Below are 25,821 nucleotides of genomic sequence, written 5' to 3'. Positions count from 1 at the left end.
TCAAAATGAATATAATGAGTACACAAAGTCATATCAGGCAAAATTAAGCATAAAGCAGAGCTAGTAATATTAATTTCAAGCAATTTAAGGCAAAAACAAAACTCCAGTGTTAAAAGGTCATTAATATGTTGTAAATTGTTATCAGTATATGAAATTTAATGTAAATCAAGTTGGAGTAACTAAAAATAAGGAATAACTAGTAAAATTAAAGTTTGGTACTTTTTTTTTTTTTTAAAGATTTATTTATTTATTTGTCAGAGAGAGCACAAGCAGGGGGAGCTCCAGGCAGAGGGAGAAGCAGGCTCCCCACTGAGCAAAGAGCCCGATATGGGACTTGATCCCAGGACTCTGGGATCATGACCTGAGCCAAAGGCAGACACTCAACTGACTGAGCCACCCAGGTGTCCCTAAAGTTTGGTACTTCAGAAAAAAGTTTTAAAAATGTGATAGAACTTTTTTTTTTTTTTTAAGATTTTATTTACTTGACAGCAACAGTGAGCGAGAGAGGGAACACAAGCAGGAGGAGTGGGAGAGGGAGAAGCAGGCTTCCCGCTGAGCAGGGAGCCCGATGCGGGGCTCGATCCCAGGACCCTGGGATCATGACCTGAGCCGAAGGCAGATGCTTAACGACTGAGCCACGCAGGCACCCCAAAAATGTCATAGAACTTGTATACAAAATCATTGATTAGACTATAGGAAGTCTCAGGAAATTTTTTTTTTTTTTTAAAGATTTCATCTACTTATTTGTCAGAGAGAGAGCACAAAAGCAGAGGAAGAAGCAGGCTCCCTGCTGAGCAGGGAGCCCGATGCAGGACATGAGCCCAGGACTCTGGGATCATGACCTGAGCTGAAGGGGAACGCTTAACCTACTGAGCCACCCAGGCGCCACTTCAGGGAATTCTTTTTTTTTTTTTTTTTTAAAGATTTTATTTATTTATTTGAGACCAAGAGAATGAGAGAGACAGAGAGCACATGAGGGGGAGGAGGGTCAGAGGGAGAAGCAGGCTCCCTGCCAAGCAGGGAGCCCGATGCGGGACTCGATCCCGGGACTCCAGGATCATGACCTGAGCCGAAGGCAGTCGCTTAACCAACTGAGCCACCCAGGCGCCCCACTTCAGGGAATTCTTAAAAGCCAGAATTATATAGGTCATGAACTCTATCCACACCACAGCATATCTAAAAGTTACAGTTTTATAATCAGAAACGTAATCATTTGAAAAAAGTGTCTTTCTAAATAACTATAGAGTTGCTATTAGTTTGCCTGGACAGAATATTCAATATAGAATCAAACATTCCCAGAGCTATATCGCAGTCTAAAAATGAAAGCTATCAAGGGGTGCCTGGGTGGCTCAGTCGTAAGCGTCTGCCTTTGGCTTAGGTCATGATCCCAGGGTTCTGGGATCAAGCCCCGCATCGGGCTCCCTGCTCCGCAGGAAGCCTGCTTCTCCCTCTCCCACTCCCCCTGCTTGTGTTCCTGCTCTCGCTATCTCTCTCTGTCGAATAAATAAATAAAATCTTTAAAAAAAATTAAAATAAAAATGAAAGCTATCTTACTTGCCTTTTCATTTTTAATCAGATATATTTTTATATAATCTAGACATTTGTACATTTCCTATGCTTGACAAATTTATTTCTTTGACCAAGAAAGCATTTTATTAATGTAAAAATAAAAATTTTAAATTTTAAAATGTAATAAATTACATATAAAGTTAGTAGGTTATAGCAAAAGTTATTCTGAACACGTTTACTCTTAGGGATACGTGAAGATGCTGCAGGATATAACCACTAAATAAATATAATCCATCTTCCCTCTGCAGCTGTCAACCAACCTGCTTTAATACCCTGAGAAAAATGATATTTCTATTAAAACACATGGAATAGAATGTAAAAAGCCACATTTTTTAAGAGATAAAGCGTGAAGTTCAAAGAAATTTTCACTAATCTCAGAATTCTGGTGCCAGGAATGGCCAGCAATCCCTGTACCGACAGATGAAAGATGACTCCAAACTTTGCCGTGAAAGAGAGGAGAAGGCAAGGGGGTCAACGGTCAGAGACGAAGACCCTTTGCTCTTCTTTGCTCTCACCTTTATTCGTGCTTCAGGATAATCCTAAATCTTTATTACTCTGTTTCTCAAGCAAGTGATGTGTGGCAAGGAGTCTTGCAGAAAATAGAACACTGATTACGGGAAAGATACAATGCGCTGATCAGCCTGTTCAAGGAGTTCTGCTAAACATAGCTTTAGGGGACAATGCATACATCTCTTAGATCACAGGGTGGCTGTTTGGGCTAAGCTAGCTTCAGGGAAGGTAACTCCCCAGGGCATGCCTCGGGCAGAGTGATTTGCAGGCCCCAGCATTCCAAGGCCTAGGCCCTTCTCAGAAACCTTCCCTGCCCCCAGCGGCTTCTGTGTTACATTTTAGCAAGCCAGGTACTATGGATGATTTCATATTCTACATTAACCCCAACACTCTAGAAGAGCTTCAGATCTTTGGCTCTTTAGTCTTAGATTTGAGACCCATTTGTCAGTTTACTTAATGGCAAATTTATAATGCTATGTGTTTATATAAAATAAGAAAATCAGCATTTGCCAGAGAGTTAAAAAAAAAATAAGGAAAATTAGAACAAAAATATAAATGTAGAAGGTGATTACACAGAAAAGAAAACAGAATTGACAAATAGATCGGTAACTGGTTCCATATTCTAGCCTTTCCCGTGTCAGTAAAAGATAATATTCTGGCAAATCTAATCAAGAGGGAAAAGAAAACACTTAAAATTGGAAAAGGTGATGTAATATACATGATGGAGACTCTGGATAAGAAAATACAAAAATAGAAAATTTGGACATTTTTCACTGAGAAATGTACATAAAATTAAAGCAAGTAAAGATAGAAAAATTGGCCATGGAAGAAACTGAAAATGTTTCCGAGAAACTTCCTGCAAGGGCCCAGAGTGACAGAGTTTACCCATAGATTCTTTTTTTTTAAAGATTTTATTTATTTATTCATGAGAGATAGAGAGAGAGAGAGAGACAGAGGGAGAAGCAGACTCCCAAGGAGCAGGGAGCCCGATGCAGGACTCGATCCCAGAACCCTGAGATCATGACCTGAGCCAAAGGCAGACGCTTAACCATCTGAGCCACCCAGGTACCCTACCCATAGATTCTTAAGAATTTCCAGGAGGGCGCCTGGGTGGCTCAGTTGGTTAAGCGACTGCCTTTGGCTCAGGTCATGATCCTGGAGTCCCTGGATTGAGTCCCGCATCGGGCTCCCTGCTCGGCAGGGAGCCTGCTTCTCCCTCTGACCCTCCCCCCTCTCGTGTGCTGTCTGTCTCTCTCATTCTCTCTGTCTCAAATAAATAAATAAAATCTTTAAAAAAAAAAAAAAGAATTTCCAGGAAACAACCTAAATTTTGGAACACTACTCAGTTCATTTTATTGTTCATTTTTCCAGTTAAAAAAAAATCACTAAGAAATGTCTAAGTTAAGTGCACATTTCATTATAAATGCTGAAATCCCAAATAAAATGTTTACATACCAAATTCAACAGTTATTAAAAGAATCCATCCTATAAGGTAGATTTAATCATGGAAATTCGGTAATGGATGGATGTTAGGATGTTAGGAAATAGCATATGCTAATAGAGGACATTAGTGGTTCAAAGGAGAAAAATAAGGCTTTTGATAAAATTCTTACTCTTGTTTAAAAAAGGAAAGAAACATAGGTAAGTATTAATAGAAAGATATTTTAATGAGAGCCTTATATTAGTTAACTCCTGACTTAATTTAATGGTGAAACATAAGTGTTATTCCCACTGAAGTCAAGTAAGACTACCAACTTTGACCTTTATGTGTTTTGTTTTCTGATCCAGTCTAAGTGCTAGAATCATAGAAGTAGGTATTAACTTAAGGTTTGTTGAATGGATGTAAACTAATGAACTAATGAACTTTCTAGTTTGATATTTGGTGTATCTCCTTATTTATTTGCACCTTTTATACCTCAGCAAAATTTAGGGTTTTCTTTATAAAGATTGCCACACATTTATTTATGACTAGATTTTGTGTAATTGTGAATGAATATTTTCTTTCCAATTATGTTATTTATAGTTTTTAAAAATGGCTTTTGTACTACTATTGATATATGTTTATTTTGTAAAAGTCTAATTAGCTCATTAAATCAATAATTTTTTAGTTGAGGGGTGCCTGGGTGGCTCAGTCAGTTGAGCGGCTGACTTGGTTTCAGCTCAGGTCGTGATCTCAGGGTCATGGGATCAAGCCCGAGTCAGGCTTTACACTCAGTACAGAGTCCTCTTGAAGATTCTCACCCTCTGCCCCTACCCCAATGTAGGCGCACCCTCTCTCTCTCTCAAATAAATAATAAATCTTAAAAAAATGTTAAAACCTTAAAAAAAAAAAGAATGTTTTAGTTGATTCTCTCGAGATGTATAGGTCCAATCTGATTTGGGTTCCTCTAAAACTGCTTATTAGCATAGTCATTAACCTTCATGTAGCAAAATCCACTGGTCAGTTAGTTCTATGACCTTATTTTACTCAGTATATCTGACTCATTTGGCGTGGTTGACCACTCCTTCATTCTTCATGTAGTGTTGCAGTGTCTCCTATTGCCTCCAATGAAAAATACTCTCGGTTTTCCTCCTTTCTCATTGACCATTCTTTCAAATTCCCCCTTTCTGTTCTTCCTCTAATCTTCGTTCAAATATTGGTATACCTCCAGGTTCTGTCTAGGCTCCATCTTTTCCCTAAATAACCTTACCAAGTCCCATGGATTTAAATATATTTATAAACACATTCAGAATTATAATTTGATTTCAACTTTGTTTCTTATTTGAACTGTATACATCACCATTGTAATTGAACAAGTGTGAGTGATTATATTACTGGTGATTTTTTCCCTAATTTTTCAATTTTCTGAATTCCTAGAAAATACATACTATTTTTATAATCAGAAAAAATAATTTCATTTTAATTGAAATTAGTTATCTTTCTTAAATGGACTCTAATATGGATCAAACATTTTATGTCAGATTCCACTCCATCATAAACAACCTCATTGTGAAATTGTATTTGAAAAAGTATTTCTTGATTATATAAGTTATTTGAGAAAATGTTTATTCAACAAAATTCACCATATAAAACCAACAATAGCAATTAAAAAAAAAAAAAAACAACCCAAACTGGGGAAGAATAAGTAATTCCACAAAGAATGAGAATGTATAGGTAATTATATTCCAAATATATAGACATGGTTACTGTCTTGGAATAATAAGTAGACTATTTGGCAGTAGTTACTATCTAAATAAGCTTATCTTTGCATTAAATGTAGCTTATATAAGTAGATAACTTTAGGAGTACTTTCATAATTAGCCTGCTTTAAATGCTTCTGTAAGCCATTCTTTTTAGTACAAATTAATCTCCATTTCTCAACCACATTTCTGTTTGTTCTTTTCCTCTGTGTAAAAAATACTGAATTCTGTCTCAGATCTTGATTGCATTTTGTGTTCGTTGTCATCCTACAGAATTCTGCATGTCTCTTTGTAAAATTGTTGTAAATAGTATTTGACACTTGAAACTGGCTTCTGAAACTTGTATAATAGTTGTTAAGTCTGAGGTTTAATGTACAGGTTGTGATTTTGGCTTTCTACATTTTTAAAAGAAAGTTATGGTTATAGTAATTTGATTTGTTTCTAAAATTATGTAAAGGAACTGCCATTGGATTTAAAATGCAATATTCTCTAGAAATGAATTAAATTGATGGGAATTCCAAGTTGATTAATGCAAATGGGATCTCATTAGGTTTTGTTTTTGTTTTTGTTTTACCTTTTTAGTTTTGGGACAAAATAAATGAAGTTTTACCTTAGTGCTCGCTTGGCAACATATATACTTAATCAGCAAAAGCCAATACATCAGCCAGTTTAGAAAAATTCTGAAGACAGAAGAAACTAACCATCTTTATTTTTGAATTAGATAACAGTGTAAATGGTTATAAACTTGATGCTTTAATATTTTAATTCAAAATACACCCTCAGAATATTTTTATGGTAATTGTGTGTGATATAAAGATGCAAATTTAGCATTTTTAGATGTGCTACATATATACAAAATGAGGATCATCATATTCATTTTTGCTATGGCCTTATGTCTTTTTTCATATTGTAGAGATATTTCATAATGCAGCAATATGTACCCCAAATAGCTTTAGAATGAACTAGCTGTACTTTTTAATTATCATTTTAATTCCAGGTTTGAATTACTAAAAACTGTCCTGATCTTAGGAAAAGGAAAGCTTGCATGATACTTAGCCACTTAGGAAATATTTCTTTGGGTGTTCTGCCCATGTAAAACAGTGCTTTTATTTGTAAACTAACAATATTTATGTTATAAGCACTTTATTAGGATTTTCTGAAGTCTTTCAAGAAGTGTTGTTTCGCAGTCATAAGTAGTACTAATAAAGAAGGTGGCCAGGATTTAAAGCTGAAATAGGCAGCAGGGACAATTTAGTTTAGCAATTGAGCTTTGTTTATGCTATTTATCTTTGCCCCACACAGTATGGGTTTTTGTTTTAATTGTCAACAATAAAAGAGAGAAGGGTTATAAAACATCCAGTTTTCAGATTCTTTTGAAAAATTGTAAGATCTGGTGGCTCCAGGTTCCCATTCTACGCCAGGTCTACATACACTCTGCGTGTTAACAATAGACAGGAGCTGGAAATTATCTGCTCTGGGTCCCTTGAGAGGGGACATAATCTCTGCAGGGTATCACAGTTCCCCCCCCCCCCCACCTACTTATTTCTTCTCTTTACTTGGCCAACATCATCGGGCATACCTCACTAATTTCAGTTAAATGTTTTGTGCCTGAGGCATTGAGATGATGATCCGTGAAGTCCAGATTGCTCTTAAGAATTTGTATTATTGATGGCAAAAGTTAACCTTTACAATTACATTTTAGGCTTTAGAAATCTCAGTTTTTTAACAACAGATGTAATAGTAATGATAAATTCAGAGGAATTCAGTTTCATTTGAGAAAATTAAACAAAACCTGGTCTTTGAGTTGAAGGATGATATATATAGTTACTCAGCAAAACATACGAACTTCTGTTCCCTTCCTCTTCTGCTAAATGAATGGCAAAGTGAATCCAGAATTGTTTTGTTTTGACAGTTATCACAAAGTTGGGAGGAATTTTGTCCATTTTCATAGAATCAGAATTGGCAACCAAAGAATATTCAGACACTACACTGAGTATTAGTTTCCTTGTCTAACCTAAATTGGGTTGTCTCTAGCATTGACCTCCCCTGTTGTAGAATAGTTAGGATGCTCTTACAGAGTTGAGCACTCAGAGGAGGTGCCCAAATGGTGACTCAAACACAGGCTGGCTAGAAAACTGTGAGGTAACCCATTAAAAAAGAAAAAACCCAAAACTTCAACTTCTACTTCCAGAAATGGTGGACTAGATTATTCTGATCTTTCTGCTATAACATCTGACCCAATATAACACCCTCTTGAGGCATTAGAGAGCTAATAAGGTAGTGAATCATTGTCAAGCTGATATCTGGAAGAAAATGGAAATCCAGAAAGATGAGCCTGGTCTTGAGAATACATTTGCTCTGGAGAGGGGGATTTGTTAATCAAGAAGAGGAAGCTAAGAGGAGGATTACCATTTTAATAGCTTTCGAGACCAGAAGGACAAAAGTTAGAGTATAAGACCTCTAAATTTGAGACTGGTAGAATTCTTTGGTGTGAAAATTGAAGGACCACATCCTAGCAGTAAGGGTGAGCCAGAAAGAAGTAGTCCATTCACGCAGAATATAGTTTACAATTGAGTCATCTAGACATCTCAGAAAAATCTGAACTTTTGAAAGTGGATTGATACGACCTGTGATTTCTAGTGTCCTTAGGAATCTGAAAGATGCAAATCTGGAGAAAGAGAACATTTTCTTAGGCCTCAAATTATTTTTACAAATAATTATTCAAATTTCAAATTAACAGTATCTCCATATAATAACTGGGCACAGGAGGAGGAAGACAACAGGAATGCAAACAAACAGAAACAGTAGACAATAGAAACAGACTCAAAGTGGCGGCAAATATTTGGATGATGAGATAGACTTTAAAATTAATATGGTTATTGTGTTCAAGGAGATAAAAGATTGAAAATTTCAGTAGAGAACTGAAAATTATAAAAAAATATTACTGAAGACTTGCAAAAGAGTCAAATATTTGAGAATTAAAAAAAAAGGAAATAAAATCAAGAACTCAAAACACTGTATTAGTTATCCAATCTGCATAATTAATTGCAGACTTAACTTCTTAAAACAACACACATTTATTGTTTTAGTTTCTGTGGGTAAGGAGTCCAGGCATGGCTTACCTGGACCTGCTTCAGAGTCTCTCTCTCGCAAAGCTGCAATCAAGGTATTTATTGGCCAGGGGGAAGGTCTCATCTCAAGGCTCAGCTAGGGAGAGATCTGCTTCACATGTATGTAGTCACTAGCAGATTGTTGCACTGAAGGCCTCAGTCCTTTCCTGGCCATTGGAAGGAGGCATCCTTCAGTTTTTTTGCCATTTGGGCCTCTCCATTACAGCAGCTTACAACATGGCAGCTTGCCAGAGAGAACCTATAGAGAGAGTCTGCTAACGACTATTGGTCAGAAGCCAAGTCACTATGTCCAGTCCATAAACAAGGAGAGGGGATTACACAAGGGCATGATTGGAGGAGGAATCATTGGGGACCATCTTAGGATCTGCCCACCGAAAGATTATAAACACATCTGGAGAGAACTACTGAATTGGAAAGTCAGAATAAAATACACATAATAAATGTCTTCATAAGCTTTGTTACTCTGCCATCACCTGTAAGGTGGGGTTGGTATTTACCCATGGCCAGAAACAATGACAGCAGTAGTGTGGAGAGAGGATAAATAGGGATATACGTTAATTGAATGTAGGAGTTTAGAAGTACGGAGACTAGGGACACCTGGCTGGCTCGGTAGAGCATGAGACCCTTGATCTCAGGCTTGTGAGTTCAAGCCCCATGTTGGGCATGGAGCCTACTTAAAAAAAATTAAGTTAAAAAAAAGAAGTAAGGAGACTATTAGGGAAAGAAATGAGGGATCAAATGAGGCATTTAGGAATGCCATTTATTCTTGTTCTGGACACCAGTGGATACCCAATCTATAGTACTCTTTATAATGAAGTCTACATAATTTGCAACTTAGCTGATATTTTTGATATTGATTAATAATATGCCAGTGCATAATCAGTGGACATATGTGTCTATAAACTACTAGCTATAGCACATGATATTTTATCTTCCCTATTTTTTTTTTTTTGCACATGATTTTCAAGGTGTACACATAGTTATTTCTGAGAAGTATATGGTCCTCATGGGAGGATAATATTTGTAAATATATTTTAAATTAGCATACATTTCAGTAAATTGTTTAAATTGTTTAAATGTCAAAAAAAAGAACCCAACAAACCTTGATACAACTGCAGGTTAAGAACCAGTTTTAGTTTATCTCATAGGTGTTCTTTCTTTCTTTGGTTTAATTATAATGGAAAATCTCTTTAATGTTGATAGGATTTCTTTAGAATAAACCAGTGCTATATCTGAAAGACCAATTATAACTGACAAAATTGGATGAGAAACAGTAATATGGAAAATCAAGTTACCTGTAACCATTGATAAACAAAGACCTCTAAACTAAGTCATTATAATTTTTTAAAGAATTTATAAATTTAATGTTCAATCAGTTGCATATTAATTTGAAAATGATCTCCAGCTGGATTCATGCTGAATAAGATCCAGAAGCTTTCTTCATCATCTGAATAGATGCACAGGAGGCTAAGGAGGAAAAGGAAAGCATATGGTGAGCAAATTTTTTAATGCCAGGTACTGCATTAACATTAAAGCATTCTACATTCAGCATTCATATTCATTTGAAACTTGATGAGATTGTTCAGTTAACTTATCATGAACTACTCAAGGGAACATATAGATAAATACTTATTTACAACAACCCTCTGTAGAAGCACTCTAAGATTTAAAAATGTATTTGTAGGGGTGCCTGGGTGGCTCAGTCAGTTAAACGTCTGCCTTCGTCTCAGGTCATGATTCCAGGGTGCTTGGATCCAGCCCCGCATCCGGTTCCCCGCTCAGCTGGGAGCCTGCTTCTCCCTCTCCACCCCACCCATGCTCTCTCTTGCTATCTCTGTCACTATCTCTGTCTCTCTCAAATAAATAAAATCTTTAAAAAAAATAAGAAAATGTATTTGTATATATCAAGTCATATCTTATGTATTAATGAATTTTTATCCCTTTAGGTGGAGAATAGATGAGCTTTATGATTTAGTTTAGAAATCAGATTTTCATACTGTTTTGTTTTTTAGGTTCATTTTAATCTGTAGAATATATTATTTTTATTATTGCTGTGAGATACGTGATCATTATAGAAAATTTGAAAAACACAGAAGAGTGGATAATCTCATGCTATTAGCATTTTGATCTATTGCCTTATATCCATGCAATTTTGTTGATATTTTGTGTTTTTGAGATCATACATTTTTTTTTTAAAGATTTTATTTATTTATTTTAGAGAGAGTGAGAGAGAGAGAGAGCACAAGAGGGAGGAGCGGGAGAGGGAGAAGCAGACTCCCTGCCGAGCAGGGAGCCCGATGCGGGACTCAATCCAGGGACTCCAGGATCATGACCTGAGCCGAAGGCAGTCGCTTAACCAACTGAGCCACCCAGGCGCCCGAGATCATACGTGTTTTTATATTCTTATTTCATAATCACTTTCCCAAGTTACTATAAGTTTCTGTATTATATAAATAGTCTTTTGGGGTATTTTGGAGGTGGTTGACTAATAGCAGTATTACGCACTAAAGGAGAAATAAACATGACATTTGCATAATATTCAGTTCACATTCATTTACAAGGGGAAAAAGAATCACACATTTTTTTTATTATAAAAACTTCAGCATGATAATTATATAAGATTAGCTAATGTGGGTGTAAATATATTTAATGTTGGAATAGTTGACAAGCACGCAGATGCTTAAATTCTGACTTTCAACATATTTGCAAGATTTCTGTATCTCACCACCTGCGTGTGATTCATAATTGGAAAATAAAGGTTCTGTGTATTTGGAAAGCCCTAAAAGAAGTGAAAATATCTATACAGTTATCCTCTGGTAGAGTGTAATTTGTTACAACCTTTGGAACCTAAAGTTTTAAATGTCAGTTGAAAGAACAATGCCAGAAAAATGCTTTCAGGCTAATTCTGTCACCTAAAAATGTAAAGAAGTTTTAAAATCAGTTTGGCAGTTGGATCTGAAAGTCGAGATTGAAGTCTTGCTTCTGTCATTAACTAGCTAAGTGATTTAGGACCAATCACTCTTTCTTTTCTTTTCTTTATCTTTTTTTTTTTTTTAAGATTTATTTATTCATTTGGAAGAGAGAGTGCTAGCAAGTGTGGGAGTGGGGGAGGGGTGAAAGGATGGAAGGAGAGAGAGAGAGAGAGAGGCAGAGAGGCAGACTCCCTGCTGAGCGCAAAGCCCTTGCCTGGCTCCATCCCAAGACCCTGAGATCATGACCTGAGCCAAAATCAAGAGTCGATGCTTAACCAACTGAGCCACCCAGGTGCCCCCCCACCCAATCACTCTTTCTTAAATTGAGTTTCTGCATCTCATCCATTGAGGGGATTGGATAAGATGGTCTGCAAAATCCCCCCTAAAATGATGCATGATGAATCAGTCTTTCTAAGCCTGTCATGGGCAGGTGTAATTTGCCATTAACATTATTTTTTAAAATTTCTTTTTTAAACCTCCTGTTTCTAAATGACAAAGTGGTAATGTTCTTCTGCACTAGAGAGTTGTGTGGAGTTTGGCTTGTTCTTTCAATGGATTTCCTCCATTGTGATATTAGTCGTTCCTACTTTTCTTCCTCATAGCACTATCTCCCGAGGCTAGACTCATAAACTTTTAGAATAAAAGGAAATTTAATGGTCATCAAGTCCAACTCACTATTCAATGCCCAAATAGCCCCTAAACATTCACACCAAATACTCACTCCTCTCTGGGCCTAAAGGATGAAGATGTATCCTCTCTCCCAAGGCTGCCATTTTCCCAGTTTGAATGGTACTGATTACTAAACAATGTTTATTTTGAGTTGAAATTGTTTTCTTGTAGCTTCTTCCCATTCATCTTGGCTCTAATTCAATGGTTATTTGGGTATCTCCTCTATTCTTTTCAGCAGGTTCAAGTGTTTTTTAGCTTCCTGCTATGTTCTTATTTTTTCCCCATTGAGGGTTTGATGCCAATATTTTCTCTGAAATTTTGGATATTTAATTCTTAAAGTCTAAAATGTTACAATGCTCAGTTTCCCCCAACCTGGCCAACTTCCCAATCCATTTTGAGATTCTGTGGTCATTGTTTTACCAAGGAATTTGTCAATTTTGTTATGACAGTTATTTCCTTCTTACGAATTACAATCAGGCCTTTGTGTAGCTGTTCCCTTATTTCCTTTATCTTGTGAAAAAGAAGAGGAGAGTCACTAACAATCACTGAGTAACTACAATATGCAAAGTACTTAATCACATGCAGTAATGTCATTTACTCTTCCAAACAGCTCTTCTTCAAAGGAAATGTCACTGTTCCTGTTTTTTGCTTCTCAAATGCAGTTCTTTGTATTAATGACAATAGCTGTCAAATCTCAAACAATACTTAGTAAATACTTGGTATGTACATCCTAGAATGAAGGTAAAAGCATTGTTCAAGAAGGAAGGTGAGGTGTGCCTGGGTGGCTCAGTCATTAAGCGTCTGCCTTCGGCTCAGGTCATGATCCCAGGGTCCTGGGATCGAGCCCCGCATCGGGCTCCGCATCGGGCTCCCTGCTTGGCGGGAAGCCTGCTTCTCCCTCCCCCACTCCCCCCAGCTTGTGTTCCTTCTCTCGCTATGTCTCTCTGTCAAATAAATAAATAAAAATCTTAAAAAATATTAAAAAAAAAAGAAGGAAGGTGAATGTTTTTATTGACTTATTTTATGATAAGTTATTAAAGAAAATCATGCTGTTTATTCTCCTTTTTTGCTATATCTTCATGAATTAGTTATTTGTATGAATGCATCTGTTTTATTCTACATATGAAAATTCATTTGTTGTTTAGTAAAATTCCCAGGAATTTTAAGCAGTTTTTTTCGTCAATAGTTTTTTTCCCTCTGTGGAGAGTAGGGGGATTGGCATAAGTTTTAAATTGTCCATATGGAAGAAATGTCTTCATTATTATTCTTGTAGCTCAGTTTCAAATCAAACTTATACTGCTTGGTTTTGTACACAATTGTGTCAAACTCATATTGAAATAGAAAACTGAATGGCTCTTATTCTACATTTGATCTAACTTGAAAATTACTGAAACACATGTTTGATAAACAAAGATTTCTTCAAACTAAGCATTTCACATCTCAAAGAGGTCACTATGCTTTCTAAAGATTCAAAAAAATATGGAGTATGAACCCAAACAAACACACATTTCCTGTCTGAGACAAGGAAACTGAAAACTTCATAAAAATCTGTTGTTTTTTGTTTTTAAAAGATTTTATTTATTTATTTGAGAGAGGGAGAGAGCACGAGCTGGGGGGAGGGACAGAGAGAAGCAGACTCCCCGCTGAGCAGGGAGCCCAGATGTGGGGTTGCACTGATCTCAGGACCCTGAGCCAAAAGCAGATGCTTAACTGACTGAGCCACCCAGGCACCCCTAAAAATCTGCTTTTTAAACCTTTTCCTGCTTCTATTCTTTGCTAGGACCTGCACCCCTACCCCAGGTCTTTACACATGCCTTGTAATGTAACTTGCATATGTCCTCCCTGTAAGGGACAAGGAGTTAATGATTTCTCTAGAATTGGTAACATCTAAAGAAGTGATGAAGGAGCAGAAGGCAAGCTGAGGACATAGTACAAGCTGACACCCCGCAAACCACCCCTCCCCCCAATGGAATATGTGTGACATTTCTCCGTCACTCCTGGCTGTCCTAAAACAGGGAAGGAGAAACAAATGGTTAACTGATAGAGATCAAAGCCCTGCAGGACACAAGTCTCCATCAGTTTGCCAATGTCTTAGTCATTTATAAGGAAAAAGCATTCTTATCAATTGCCTAACTTTCAGAGACCCATAACTCAATTTCCTGGAGCCCTAACATCACCCTCCCCTCCATAGAGATGTGAGAAACAAAGTCAGAAGGAAATGTAAATAAAATTAAATTTCTTTATAACCTGCAGCCCATTGACAAATACTTGATATAGGCAGCCTAACATTCCTCCGGAAACTCCTGTCTTAATGTCAATGTTTTGCTAGAGGGAAAAACAACCTTAGCTTGACAATACAAGGCCTCTGGTATCCCGAGAGCCTTCTTTAGCTTACCAAAGTCCCTTTGGACACCTCCCTTTCTCCTTACCTGCCCCAGCTCCCAGGTATATAATCAGGCACCCCTCACCACCCCGCGCAGCAGCTCTATCAGCCCACGGGTTCTGTCCCTGTGCTTTAATAAAATCACCTTTTTGCACGAAAGACATCTCAAGAATTCTTTCTTGGCCGTCCACTCCAGACCTCACCAACAGGCCAAAACTACCTCAGAAGGACCGGGTGAGAATGACCAGACGAAGTCATCACACCCCACTGGCGCTAGACCATCTCCACGCCAAGACCCCCTGACTCCAAGGAATAACGCCGGGGCCCTCATCTTTATTCTGACCAGTTCCTGGATGCCTGAGAGGACATGTACACCAGACCACTGTCCTCAACCCTGAACAGAGATTCTCATTCACTGGATCAAAGATCCCTCCTTTCCTTTCTGAGTCTCCTGGACACTCTGTCTGTTGTCGCTGTTTTCTCTATCTCTTCAGTAAACTCTGCTTTCACGCCCTGCTGGCTTGCATTTGATTTTCCATCTTAAGTGCTGTCAGGGACCCTCTTGGCTAGTCCTGTGGGGACCCCTTCTGGGTCCCCGGAGCCCTCCTGCCTGCACCAGGTCCACATGGAACATGAATTTTGTCACTCTTGTTGAGAATGAAATACCACAATTTCACAGTGGTTTTCCTTCTGACTCAACCCCTTGCCCCTTCAAGTCATGAAAGGCTAAGATTCTTAATCACAGCACTCTTTTGGCTCCTTAAACTCTTTGGCCCCTGTGCTGCATTTACTACTGCTGGCTCTCCCTCCTTGGTCCTGAAGGGCCGTGCTCCATTTCTTCTTCTAGTCTACCTTCTCATCACCTTTCCACCTTTTTGATTATTCCTCACACACTCCCTCCTTGGTTCTCTTTCCTGGACTATGTTAAGTGTCATTAGCTCTTTGGTGTTTTATTCAGGTCCATAGCTTTACTTCTATAAAAACATATCTCACAAAGAACCACAACCCTCTATCAGTACCTCCTGGATCACTGGACGAAGATGATTCCTGGCCCTCACCCTTGGCCCAATGAATGAGAATGTCTGTGAGTGGAGCCTGTATTTTTTTTATCTAGATCTCCAAATGATTATTATGTGCAATGAAGTTTGAGAACTCCTGCTTTATGTCTTTTCCTTGGGAAATTATGTCCATTGTCATGATTCTAAAAAACACATTCTTAATCAAGACCCTTGAGTTCTGATTACCAGCCCTGAGCTTAACCCTGTAAGTCACAATCATACACTTTGATGCTTAATGAGTATTTTTGCTTATAGGCACTTCAAGATAATTATATTAACAATGACATCTTATCTTTCTGCCCCAAAACTCATTTTAATAGTTAATAACATTACCATTTATTCAACTGCTTATGTAGAAAAAAGCAAAACAAAGTGAAAAACTTTATGTTCATCCTAGATGTTTCTCTTTCTTTCTTTATTCACCTCCCACACATCCAATTAAGCAAGACATCTTGCTGATTTTACTCCATAAATATTTCTAAAATCTATCCTTTTTTTCTGTCCTATGACTACTTCCCTAATTTAGGCCTTCATCATATGAACCATTGCAAAATACTCCCAACTGTTCCTCTTGCCTCAATTTCTCCCCTTTGATCCATTCTCCCAACATAATGTAAAACTACAAGTTAAAAAAAGACATTTCAGTGACATGAGAATAGATATTCTATAGAATATAATAGAAAGTCCATAAATAGATCTGATTACATATATGAATATAGTATATAATAAAGGATCATTTCAAATTAATGGGAAAGGATCGCAGCAAATAATATTGTCACATTGGCCAGCTAATTAGAATAAAAAGTAAAATTTGATATATAACATACAAGTTATAGCAGAGTAAAATACCTTGATTAAAATGTAAAAATAAAATTATGATAACACAAGAATGAGGTGATATAATTTATAAAACTTGAGGTAGATAAAGATAAAGAAGTCTAATCCCATAATCAGAAATGAAAACTATGCAGGGGATTTAGAAAATACTCATAAGCAAAATTTAAAGCATATCTCACAAATGTGTGAGATATATAAAAAAAAATTTTACAACATATATGACTTTAATGAATAGAATAATGACTTAAATGTATAAATAGGCAATTCACTTAGGGAGGACTGCAAATGGTGAAGGAATGTATAAAAAATATTCAATATTTTTGAAGATAAAGAATATACTAGTTAAAACAATGATTAAAAAATTTTCATCCGCTGCAAAGATGAAAAATAGTAATATCCAGTATCATGGGAATGAAAAAAAGAGGTACTTTTGAATATTCTAGAAACATGCATTGCTGTAGCCTTTTGTGGAGAGCTCCTTTGCTAAACATAGGAGTCTGAAAATCCTTTGAACAGCAATTCCATGTATAGAAATTTATCCTTAGTGAAAGTTCTAGATACCTGCACAAAGAAGTATGTACAGTTTTCACTTCGTTGTTTATCATAGTGAAAATAAAAACCCACACAAAAAAATAAAAAAAACCTAATTGTTATTTTCTAATTGGAAATCACCTGATTGTTCACCAGTAAGGGGTTGGCGAACTTAACTTTTCTCAATCTATATAAAAGGAATACTGCTTTAGTTTCTTAGAGCCGCCATGACAAATTACCACATACTTGATTGCTTCAAATGACAGAAATTTGTTCTTGCACACTTCTGGAGGCCACAAGTCTAAAGTCAGAGTTCCGGCAGAGTCCTGCTCCTTCTAAAGGTTCTAGGGGAGAATCTTCCCTTGTCTCTTCAAGCTCTTGGTGGCTCCTGGCATTCCTTGGTTTATGCCAGCATAACTCCGATTTTTGCTTTGTCTTCACACAGCCTCCCTCCCTGTGTCTGTGTGTGTTCTCTCTCTTAAGTATGCCAGTGATTGGATTTAAGGTTAACCTTTAATCCAGAATGATTTCATTTCAAGATCTTTAATTACATCTGCAAAGACCCTATTTCCAAATAAGGTCATATTCTGATGTTCCAGGTAGACATGAATTTTGGAGTGATACTATTCAATCCATGACAAATATTTATATAAAACTACTACTTAAAATGATGAAATGCATAAATACCCTTTTGGTCATATAATGTCTTTTTGGAGCAGACACTGGTTCTCACTGATGGTTCAGGAAAATCCTATTTTAACAAGTCTATGACCATTAAGCTCTTTCTTGCAAATTATCAAAATCGTGTAGTGTTATATGTTGAATTGAGTCCCCAAAAAGATATGTCCTAATTCCTAGTACCTCAGTATGTGACCTTATTTGGAAAAAGAGGCACTACAGATAAAATCAGTTAAGATGAGTTCATATTGGGGGTAGGGTAGGCTCTTAATCTAATATGACTGGTATCCTTGTAAGAAAAAGAGACCTGGAAATAGGAGGGAGAACACCATGTGACAACAAGGCAGAGATTAAAGAGTTGTAGCTATAGGCCAAAGAATGCCAAAGATTGCCAATAAACCACAAAGAGACCAGGAAGAAGCAAGGAAGGATTCTCCCCCACAGTGTTGTCAAATACTTTATAGAACCACATAGATTCTGGGCATAAGGGGCTGTATTTTTAGTAAAGGAATTATTTCCTCTGGGAAAAGTACTGAACATGGAAGCATTAAAATAAACGACAAGAGATGGAGGCCGTTTATTGTACCCATCCTTTTTGTCCTGTATTTGTAGTCACAAAGCATTTCCTAGGCATGGAACACAGAGCTGGGTATTAGGAAGTAAATTCTTGATATTCTGATAATTCCACTTATATCCGTTATTTGCCATATCTCATTTCTTCGCCAGAAAAGTGGGTTTTAATGCTAAATAATCCAGAGATACAACATGAGAAGTTATTAAGAAGTACTTATTAAACATAGTTATTATAAGTCTTTAGCGTTAATATTTGTTTGAAAATGGTAAAAGATCTGCAACATTGGACATGGAGAAAGTAACAAAACATCTAAATGGGGGCTGGCTTCAGCAGGGAGTTGGAATCAGTGTCGATCTTACACGTGGAGCAGTACTAGAGCTTACATGATATATTTGGAGGTCACAAGGCCCTGGCAGGAATGGTTTGGGTGTTTGGTTTTCACCTGCTAAGACTCAGCTGCTGGGAATGACTTAACACCTAGATGTTGGGATCATCTGGAGCCATCTTCACATACATGCCTGGCAATTAATGCTAGTGGTTGGCAGGGATCTTAGCTGGGGCTGGTTGACCAGAGCACATACACTTGGCCTCTCTATGTGGCCTGGGCCTCCTCACAGGATGGAGGTTTTAGGGTAGTTGGACTTTTTACATGATGGCTCAGGGCTCCATAAGCAAGTTCCTTAAAAGAACAAGTGGGGGCTGCATGGCCTTTTCTGACTGAGTCTCAGGTCCCACAGCATCATTTCACTGTAATCAATTGGTCAAAGCAGTTCTGAGTCCACCGATGGTCAAGAGAAGGGGGCATTGAAGGCAATTTGGATTCCTGTTTTGAGCCTGACATAGGCTTTGTGAATTAAAGGCCACCGAAAGCAGAAAAAAAGACCATGAAAGGAAAATCGTGATGAGAAACTCTGCCCTCTTTGCTCAAATCAGGCTGCTGTGAAGGTATGGCTGTAATTAAGCTGTAGCTACTGCTGCTTATCCACGGTTGCTTTGGAGATTTTTCTGAGGTGAGGTTCTCACTCTTGTTTCAGGAAGCCCTTGTTAGTAACGTTACATTAGCAGGGACAATAAGAACCCCTCACATCAGCCACATTAAGTGGTCTCTGTCACCTGCTAGAAGGGAGAAGCCAAAAATGGGAGCTCCCCACAAGCTTACTTGCTGGTCCTCACATCTGCCTACTTATTGTGCATTAGATGACTCAATTACTATTCACATATCAAGTCTGCTTTTTACTGCGATTTCAAGTACTCTTCTTCCTTACTGTAGGTCTTCTCAATATAATATTGTCTTCCGGGAGTACTACCTGGCTTTATGCCTACCACAGAACCTTGGGGGTACTTGGCTTCAGGATCCCTGCCTGACACAGATCCTATGTCCTCTCAGGTTCATGAAAACAAGGCATTTTTGCGAAGACGCCAACCTACCCTCCTAGTCAAGAATTTTCCCTCTGGGTCTCACAAAGCCTCACAAGTCTTGCCAAGACTCCACAGTGCTTCCAAACATTTTTTATATCATAGAACACAAGTAAATTTATATTTACATAGCACACTGTTGTAAATAGAACAGGACTATTTTGGTAGTGGCAACTGACTTACAGAGTCCTCCCATCCCAGGCTCCATCTGGCTGTGCAAAAGGATTCCTTTTGTAATTAATATTTCCTGTAATTTTTTAAATTCTTTTTTTTTTAATTTATTTATTTATTTAAGAGAGAGACAATGAGAAAGAGAGAGAGAGCATGAGAGGGGGGAGGGTCAGAGGGAGAAGCAGACTCCCTGCTGAATAGGGAGCCCGATGCAGGACTCGATCCCGGGACTCCAGGATCATGACCTGAGCTGAAGGCAGTCACTTAACCACTGAGCCACGCAGGCATTCCAATATTTCTTGTACTTATGGCTCATTCTTGACACTCTTAATAGAGGAAATAACTCTGGACTAAGGCTCTGGAGATTGGGATTCCAACCCTATCTTTATGACCACTGGTCATGTGATCTTGGGCAAATCAGTTGTCCCATTATTTAGTGCTTCCTCTGGTCTCACTTCCCTTTCTCCATTTACTCATGTATTCTTCTGCCATTCTTCTCCCTATGAAATAGTTTTTCATATTTTTCATTAATAATACTGACCTTAGTGTCCTTTTTATGTCAACGAAGCAGATCATCTTTAAGAGATGGTCCCTTCTTGCCTACAAGATGTTCTGAGTGAGGATTTAGGTGATTTCTATTTTGTCCGTCTTGCAATTTCTACAAGAAAATGCTGTTTGGGAGCCATCATAGAAAGAAACATGTCAGCTATTTAGAACAATTTCATGGGTTGAAATCCAAACCTAAATAAAAAGATTGCAGCTGCTCAACTGGTACCCCAAATCCTACAGTAAATTCACAAATACTTTTACTGCAACAGTGAGGGAAGGAAGCCTGAGAGAAACTTTCCTTTTAAGCAAAAATGTGTGACACAAACATGACATGATTCCACTTTGGTTATCTCTCCCTAAGCCCCACAGCTGAATATATACTATTCTTCTGGGTGAACAGAGATGAGAAATCAAAAAACAAAGTCTGAAGATGAAATTCTTAGAGTAAAGGAATCAAAAATAAGGTATGAGAAAGAATGATGTGGCTAAGTGTGAAGGTCAGTGCGGGGGTTATAGTGAGTGTAGGGGTCATGGTCAGTGGGTGGAATGGTGGCAGAAATCAGAGGAATTCTCTTAATACAGCATTCAAAGCTGAGCAAAAGCTTTCATTTTAGGGGGAAAAAAAAGTGAAAAAAACTTCCCTGACCGAAGATACTCAGTGTGATTTGCTGATTCATAGAAGAAAAGACTTTCTCCCAGTTTTAGAAAAGGATGTCACAGAAAGAAACCAGGACACAGATGAAGGCAGAACATGGGTTTTGACGGTGTGCCTTGGCTGACAGCAGTGTCTCTCTGCAGGGCCTTTTGTGGTCTACCCTTGAAGGAATGCCACACACTGGGTCTCCACTCAAGAGCTATGTCCCTGGAGGCGACAGCACTGGGTAAAGAGCCAGTTGCTGGCTGCTGTGGTTGGAAGAGTGAGGAAGACACAGAAAGAAGAAAAAGCCTGATGACACTGTACTGGGAAAAGGAACAAGACAGGCCCTAAGGATCAGAGGTACAAAGCCCCAGGACTAAAGAATCCATTGGTTACCTTCACTGTAACTGAGACCTCCATTGCTGATCTTGTCAATGTAGAAGGAAGTATGGACACGACGAGATGATTCATGATCATCATTCATGCATTTGCTTATTTATCGCATAGACATAGCATATTACTGGTGGGAAATACTGAGCTGATCATGGAAGATCCCGAGATAACAAGATGGACTGCATTTTCAAGGAGTTCTCAGACCAGAGTGAAAAGGAAAGACTGTATTTCTAGCTATGGGTCATGTACCACAAATAATAAAGATTCGTCTCATCATTTCAGGCTCAGCCTTTTTCCCAGAATGATCTAGTGCTTTGTGTCCAAAAACCTTTTCCAAGTTTTAACAACAGTGGAAGAGGAGTGGGTGTAACGGTGTGTTAATGGGTGTGGTAGGCTGAAAAAGAGCCCACCAAAGAGACCCACATCCCCTGGAACCTGTGAATGTTACATTATTTGTAAAAAAGAGACTTTGCTGACACCTTGATTTGGGCCCAGGGAAACAGATTTGGGACTTTTCGCCTCCCACACAGTCAGAATAAATTTCCATGTTGTAAGCCACAAAGTTTGTGGTAACTTGTTACAGGAGCCACACAAAATTAATATAGTGGGGAATAACCTGTAAAGATGTGAATATAGTCTTGTTGCTCTTAATTTTTTGATGACTACCATATTCTCAGTTATGTTTGGACATGTCTATTTATACTGTATCAATCCCTAAACAATTGTTCTTTTCCTCTCCTCTCTTTTCCTCCCTTCTACACCCCTTCATTTTTCTCCCCCGATCTTATTACCACACATTGCCCCCCTTCTCATTGACCACACGTCGCGTGTATCAGCATGCATAAATAAAAATGAAACGGTATTGGTGCAGTGAAACAAAAGGCCTTGGTGATTCATCTAAACCAAGACAAGTATTTATTTATATTATAATGAGCTTCAAAGTCCTGCTTTGAAGCATAGGTTCATTCAAGTACTTGGGGTTGGGAACAAAGTGTTGAAAACTATAGCAAAATGGTGACTTGATTTTATTTACAACATCTTTGCCATTTCTTCCACTTTTGAATTTTGGCATTTGTCAGAATTGGAGGCAAATCCTAACAAGTAACAAAGAGTGATATGTGATGCAAATAAAGGAAGGCTGATGTGTTAGCGGCAGCCCTTACATGGGAGAGTTGTTTGGACAACGGCCAGATGTAACAATTCTGTTGATATCACTGGCCAGTCTCTTCAAATTCAGTTATGTTCCTAAAAAGACACAATTTAAATTATTATCCATGAACCCAAAGGTAAAAATTGTATTATCTGTTGATTGTTGGAGCAATAGCATTGGATGGAGTTGGTTGCATAATCACTAAGCACTTCCAGAAAAGTTCAGCAGCGATTGTATGCAGATTATTGGAACAGATGTTGGCTTCTGCATTACAAGTTAATTATGCCAACAGTTGGAATCTCTTAAGATTCTTCATGGTCACTCAAATCGTCCTTTGTCAACCAAGTTGCTTAGTGCCAGAAATAATGCTAGTGACCAGTCTGATTTTGGCAGGCTATAAGCTGAGTGGTTAATCAAGGGTAGCATACTCACTTAGCCTCAAGGAAAAGGGAAGAAGTAAAATATCTTACTCTCTGGTCCCTGGGCCAACCAAAATAGAGCAAGGATTCGGGTTCTGAAAAGAGCATTCCATCATTGTCATTGTGGCTTCGGAGTGAATGCTGCCGTGAGGATTTTGGAGTTATCCAGCACCAGGGAAATGTGGGATGCAACTGAAATCACTGGAGTCAAATAATATGAGAAAAGATACTGGTTCCCTTCATGTCACCTGAATCACTGATGAACCTCTCCACAAGGTATCTTGCCATTCTTGTCTGAGAGTTTTGCACACTCTTACTTGTGGTTTCTCCACATAAAGCCCACATCTTTTAAAATAGTCCATTGATTAAATTATCCTAAATTGCCCAATTCAAAATCTGTTTCCTCCTAGACCCTGATCAGTTCATGCTGAGAATGTTCACCAGACAACATGGCCTTCTTATTATTTTGTTCACATTTATGTGAGGCTTTTCCTTGGCATGTAGTTCATATTTAAATTCCAGGACGTATTGCCCTAAGACATAAAAACTCTCCTACATTATCACCATGCAACCTTTCAAATTAGCAAATCAATAGTAAGGTGACCCTACCATACAATCCATAAATCCCATTCAAATTTTACCAAATATCATATCAACATCCTTTTCCTTCCTGGGTCAGGATCCAGTTCAGAAACACACATTGCATTTAGTTGCTAGGTGTCCTCAGTTTCCTGCAGTTGGAAATAGTTCCTCACTTCTCCTGTCTCCCCTTCCCTTGACAGTCTTAAAGAGTCCAGGCCATTCATTATGTAGGATGGCTCTTAACCTGAGTCTGACTGATGTTTTCTTGAGATCAGACTCTGAATCCAAGAATGTATTCCTGCATTCTTGGCAAGAATATTAAACAACAACAACAACAAGGAAAAACAAATGTTCTCATTCTCCATGTACCACATCAGGATGCCCACAATTTCAGCTAGTTTCCACCACTGGTTATCTGGTCAATTTGGTGTTTGCCAAATTTCATCAGTGTGAAGTCATCATTTTCCCTCTGAATTTGATTTGTATTTTGTGTCAAGTTATTCTGACACTACCCCAACACGCTGTCTTCATCAAATCTCATCAGTTTTAGGATTTATTGATAGTTTCCATCTTTATCAACTAGCACTGTAACAGTTGCCCCAAACTGATTATTCATTTGTATTATTTTTTATTTATTAGAAATAAGAAAATGTATTTATTTATTTCAGTATGGAACAATAGGTTCCTATTTTATTCAATAAGTTGTAATTCTATATCCTCATTATTTATTTTGACGTTCAAATTATATAAGTTTTGACACGCAAGAGATCCTTCAAACTGACTCTTTTCAAAATATTTTTATTTTATTGCATAAAAAATGCTCCAACTTTATTTTTTCTTCTTTCCCTGTTTCTCCCTTGAGTCAGCCATGTCTCCAGGAAGCCCAGGTTCCATTCAGTGGAAAACAGGAGCGAGAACATTAAATACATACTGCTATGACTATTTCTAAATCTATGTGAATATTTTAAAAACCCAATGAGTACATGTAGATACTTTCAATTCTAATTCAACCCCTCAGGACTGTTTAATAGTGTTAAAAGATTTTAAGAGTAAAATTAGAAGTCTCATACAGTTAAAAGATGAACACTTCCCAAATATTTTATTTAACTCAAATTAATGAGTGAATAGCATGATATAGCAACTGGCTAAAAAGAGAAGTCAAAGAACCACACATGTATATATGCAGATAAGGAAGGCTTAAATAACTTTAAAAGTAGATACAAAACTGGCTTATTCCATGGGTGGTCATTGGGGGAGGTATGAGGGGGAGATCAATTGTTTCCATTTGACAAAATTCCTTTACATGTTTACAAACAAGAAAATCTTCACTGATACTGTTATCTACAGCTTATAGAGCTGTAAAGTAGCTCAAAGTCAAAGAAAGGCACAAAGACCCCTTAGAAACTAAGTATTCCCAGAAGGGTGTACTTAGTGCTAGTTTTCCTCCAAAGACATTCATTGTAGTTTTGGTCCATTTCAAAGTCTTTCACAATTTTTTTTCTACAGTAGTCTTCCCCTCTTCTTTGTAAATCCTTTCTGAATGGTGAGAAAATTGGCTCTTCTTGTATAGAATACTTCTTTATTCTATAAATTACCTGATTTACTCAAGGAAACAACTGTTTTTCCAACTACTACCATTGCCTCCTCCACCTTTTCCCTCATCCATGCAGGCCTGGATCCCCTGATTCTTAGACCACCTGCCATGTCTATGCTAATTGCTCTCTTGAGTACCCCACCTCATACAACAGTCTGCTTCTTCAGACACTGAGAACTCTGTGTACCATCCTCTCTCCCCTCTCTCCCTTATACTCCAATGTCTTCAGGCTTGGATGTAGGGGGCAAGAAAGGGGAAGGGAAGGTGGGAAGGAAAAGGATGACAGTAAGGGAAGACATAGAGTTGTTTTGATTACTCTTAAATTAAATCTACAAAGATTAAATTTGGTGAAAGTGATGGGCCTGTTTGGAAACAGCTCAGACATGGGCTTTCAGAGGATAAGTGTTCATATTCTTGATATTCAGGTTTACTTTTCCTAATTAAAAAATAGTAAAGAAGTAAAATATTTTTAGATAGGTATAGATTTTGAGAATTTCAGTCCATTCCCTCCTTGTTTATTTCTGAGATCTACTTCCTTCTCATTTATATGAAGCAAATATAATTAAAATTTAAACATAAAATAGTGCTATTATTTTTGCCATAACACATTAAGTAAGCACAAATGTCTTAATAACAAAAACCCTGAAATAATCATCCTTCCAGCAAAGTAATTTAAAACAAATTATAGCCAGAGAGCTATAATTGATACTTCTAGCATTTGATACAAAATATGAATTAGAGGGCGCCTGGGTGGCTCAGTTGGTTAAGCGACTGCCTTCGGCTCAGGTCATGATCCTGGAGTCCCAGGATCAAGTCCC

At 37.8% G+C, this 25,821-nt stretch overlaps 1 protein-coding gene across 1 annotated transcript in view; it reads left to right on the top strand.

Annotated features, from left to right (window-relative positions):
- MRPS30 (mitochondrial ribosomal protein S30) overlaps positions 1–22,120 on the top strand; it is a 32,150-nt gene extending 10,030 nt beyond the window's left edge. Inside the window, exon 5 of the mRNA XM_064596708.1 lies at positions 21,027–22,120. Coding sequence (XP_064452778.1) covers positions 21,027–21,049 — 23 coding nt within the window. The 3' untranslated portion in view covers positions 21,050–22,120. The remainder of the gene's footprint in view (positions 1–21,026) is intronic.
- The last annotated feature ends 3,701 nt before the right edge of the window (positions 22,121–25,821 follow it).

The sequence above is a fragment of the Mirounga angustirostris genome, unplaced genomic scaffold (genome assembly GCF_029215605.1).
Source record: "Mirounga angustirostris isolate CCGP_5_RB_7025 unplaced genomic scaffold, mMirAng1.0.hap1 SCAF_7, whole genome shotgun sequence".
Taxonomy (NCBI): domain Eukaryota; kingdom Metazoa; phylum Chordata; class Mammalia; order Carnivora; family Phocidae; genus Mirounga; species Mirounga angustirostris.
The sequence above is the reverse complement of the archived record's forward strand: the minus strand, read 5'-3'. Positions and strand labels throughout refer to the sequence as shown.